The sequence below is a fragment of the Trypanosoma grayi genome (genome assembly GCF_000691245.1).
Source record: "Trypanosoma grayi strain ANR4 Tgr_2066_V1, whole genome shotgun sequence".
Taxonomy (NCBI): Eukaryota; Euglenozoa; class Kinetoplastea; order Trypanosomatida; family Trypanosomatidae; genus Trypanosoma; species Trypanosoma grayi.
In genome coordinates this window covers 1-1,406 of record NW_008827684.1, presented here as the reverse complement: position 1 = coordinate 1,406, position 1,406 = coordinate 1, and the positions used below count along the sequence as shown (strand labels likewise).

The window sequence follows — 1,406 nt, the reverse complement described above, 5'->3', positions numbered from 1 at the left end:
GCAAACAGAGCAGCCAGTAGTACACCTCCGGAAATGGAGCCAACAATGACGGCGATAAGCTTTTCTTTTGACGCCCCATTATTAAGTTGTTCCCTGTACTCCATCGACGGCGTCACTGCGGGGAACAGCTCAGGCACTGCGGGGTCCAGCACGCGGGCCATAGACCACACCGAAATACGCCTCGCTCCGTAGTTCACAGCGCACTCAGCAGAGCTCATGTTATTCTGGCCACCGCACCGCGTTCCATCCTTGAAGGATCCGTAAAACATATCGGCCACAGCGATGGCAACATTCTTGTAGAAGAAATCAACCAATACCTCAGCACTCACCAGCTCCATACGAGAGAGAATGGTTTTTACCAGAATTGTACTGGCAAACGACCTCAGCGCCAAAGGCGTCCACTTCTTCGTATTCCACACAGCAGCGTGGAACCGTTGCACCGTCTCAGACGTGGTATTAGTGTCTGCCCAGTGCGGCAGGCTCGTCGCGAACACAAGGCGCCCAGCAGCAGCACTCCCATTGAACACAGCAACAAACTCATCGTACAACCACGAGACCTCCGCGAACAGCACAAGTACACGCACACCGCGGTTCTTCGCCAGGTGCTCTGCGATCACAGCAGCATCGGCAGCAGCAAGGCCCACGACGAACACATCGCCCTTGTGTGGCAGGTAGTCCCCCAGCGCGTCACCGCCAGCCAGCAGCGTGGAGGACAGCAGCGACCCTCCAAACGTCACAAGTGACCGCCGCAACACATCTGTCATCGCAGCACCCTCGTCACTGCGGATCACAGCGTGGGCGTTGGCGCGGCTTATCTTTCCGAGGTACTGCGCAAGCACAAAGAACTCCTGCTCCAGCGTCGGCGACAGGCATATAACGTGCCGGCGAAACTTGTTCATGCCTGGATGTAGCTCCTGTGGATCTATAAATACCACAGATTCGTCATCGAGCAGATCCTCTGTCACCACACCTCCTACGGCATGGATGCGCTTGCTCTCCTTCTCATCCTCCAGCGCTCTTTTTGCATCAGTTGTTGAAGTGTTAATCATCTGAAGACGAACATTGTGTGTATCCGTAAAGTTCAGCTGGATCTGCTCCGCAGCAAAAGCACCTGTCTTCATGCCAATCGTTGCCCTCACAGCATAGGCATCGTCAGTCATCAGAAGAGAAACTTCATTCAGTGGCGCATGAAGTCTGATACCGTCTGTGTAGCACACTGAGGAAGGAATCGTAAGTTCTCCGCTCAATATCTTCTCAGAGCGGTACCCCTCCACGAACCGCTTCATGTAGACCGTCCGCCCGCCCTGATTGCAGCGGCAGATGCCACCCTCTGAATAAGAAATAGCACTGCAATCATCACCGTAGTCACCGATCACAAGATCATCGATCAAATACCGGCGTTGGTT

At 54.3% G+C, this 1,406-nt stretch overlaps 1 protein-coding gene across 1 annotated transcript; it reads right to left on the bottom strand.

Annotated features, from left to right (window-relative positions):
* Nucleotides 1-2: 2 nt before the first annotated feature.
* DQ04_20661000 (adenylyl cyclase) lies at nucleotides 3-1,406 on the bottom strand (the record flags this gene model as incomplete). The annotated part of the gene is made up of 1 exon (XM_009317950.1): nucleotides 3-1,406. A coding segment is annotated over one exon (1,404 nt), but the record flags the coding sequence as incomplete, so codon positions are not given.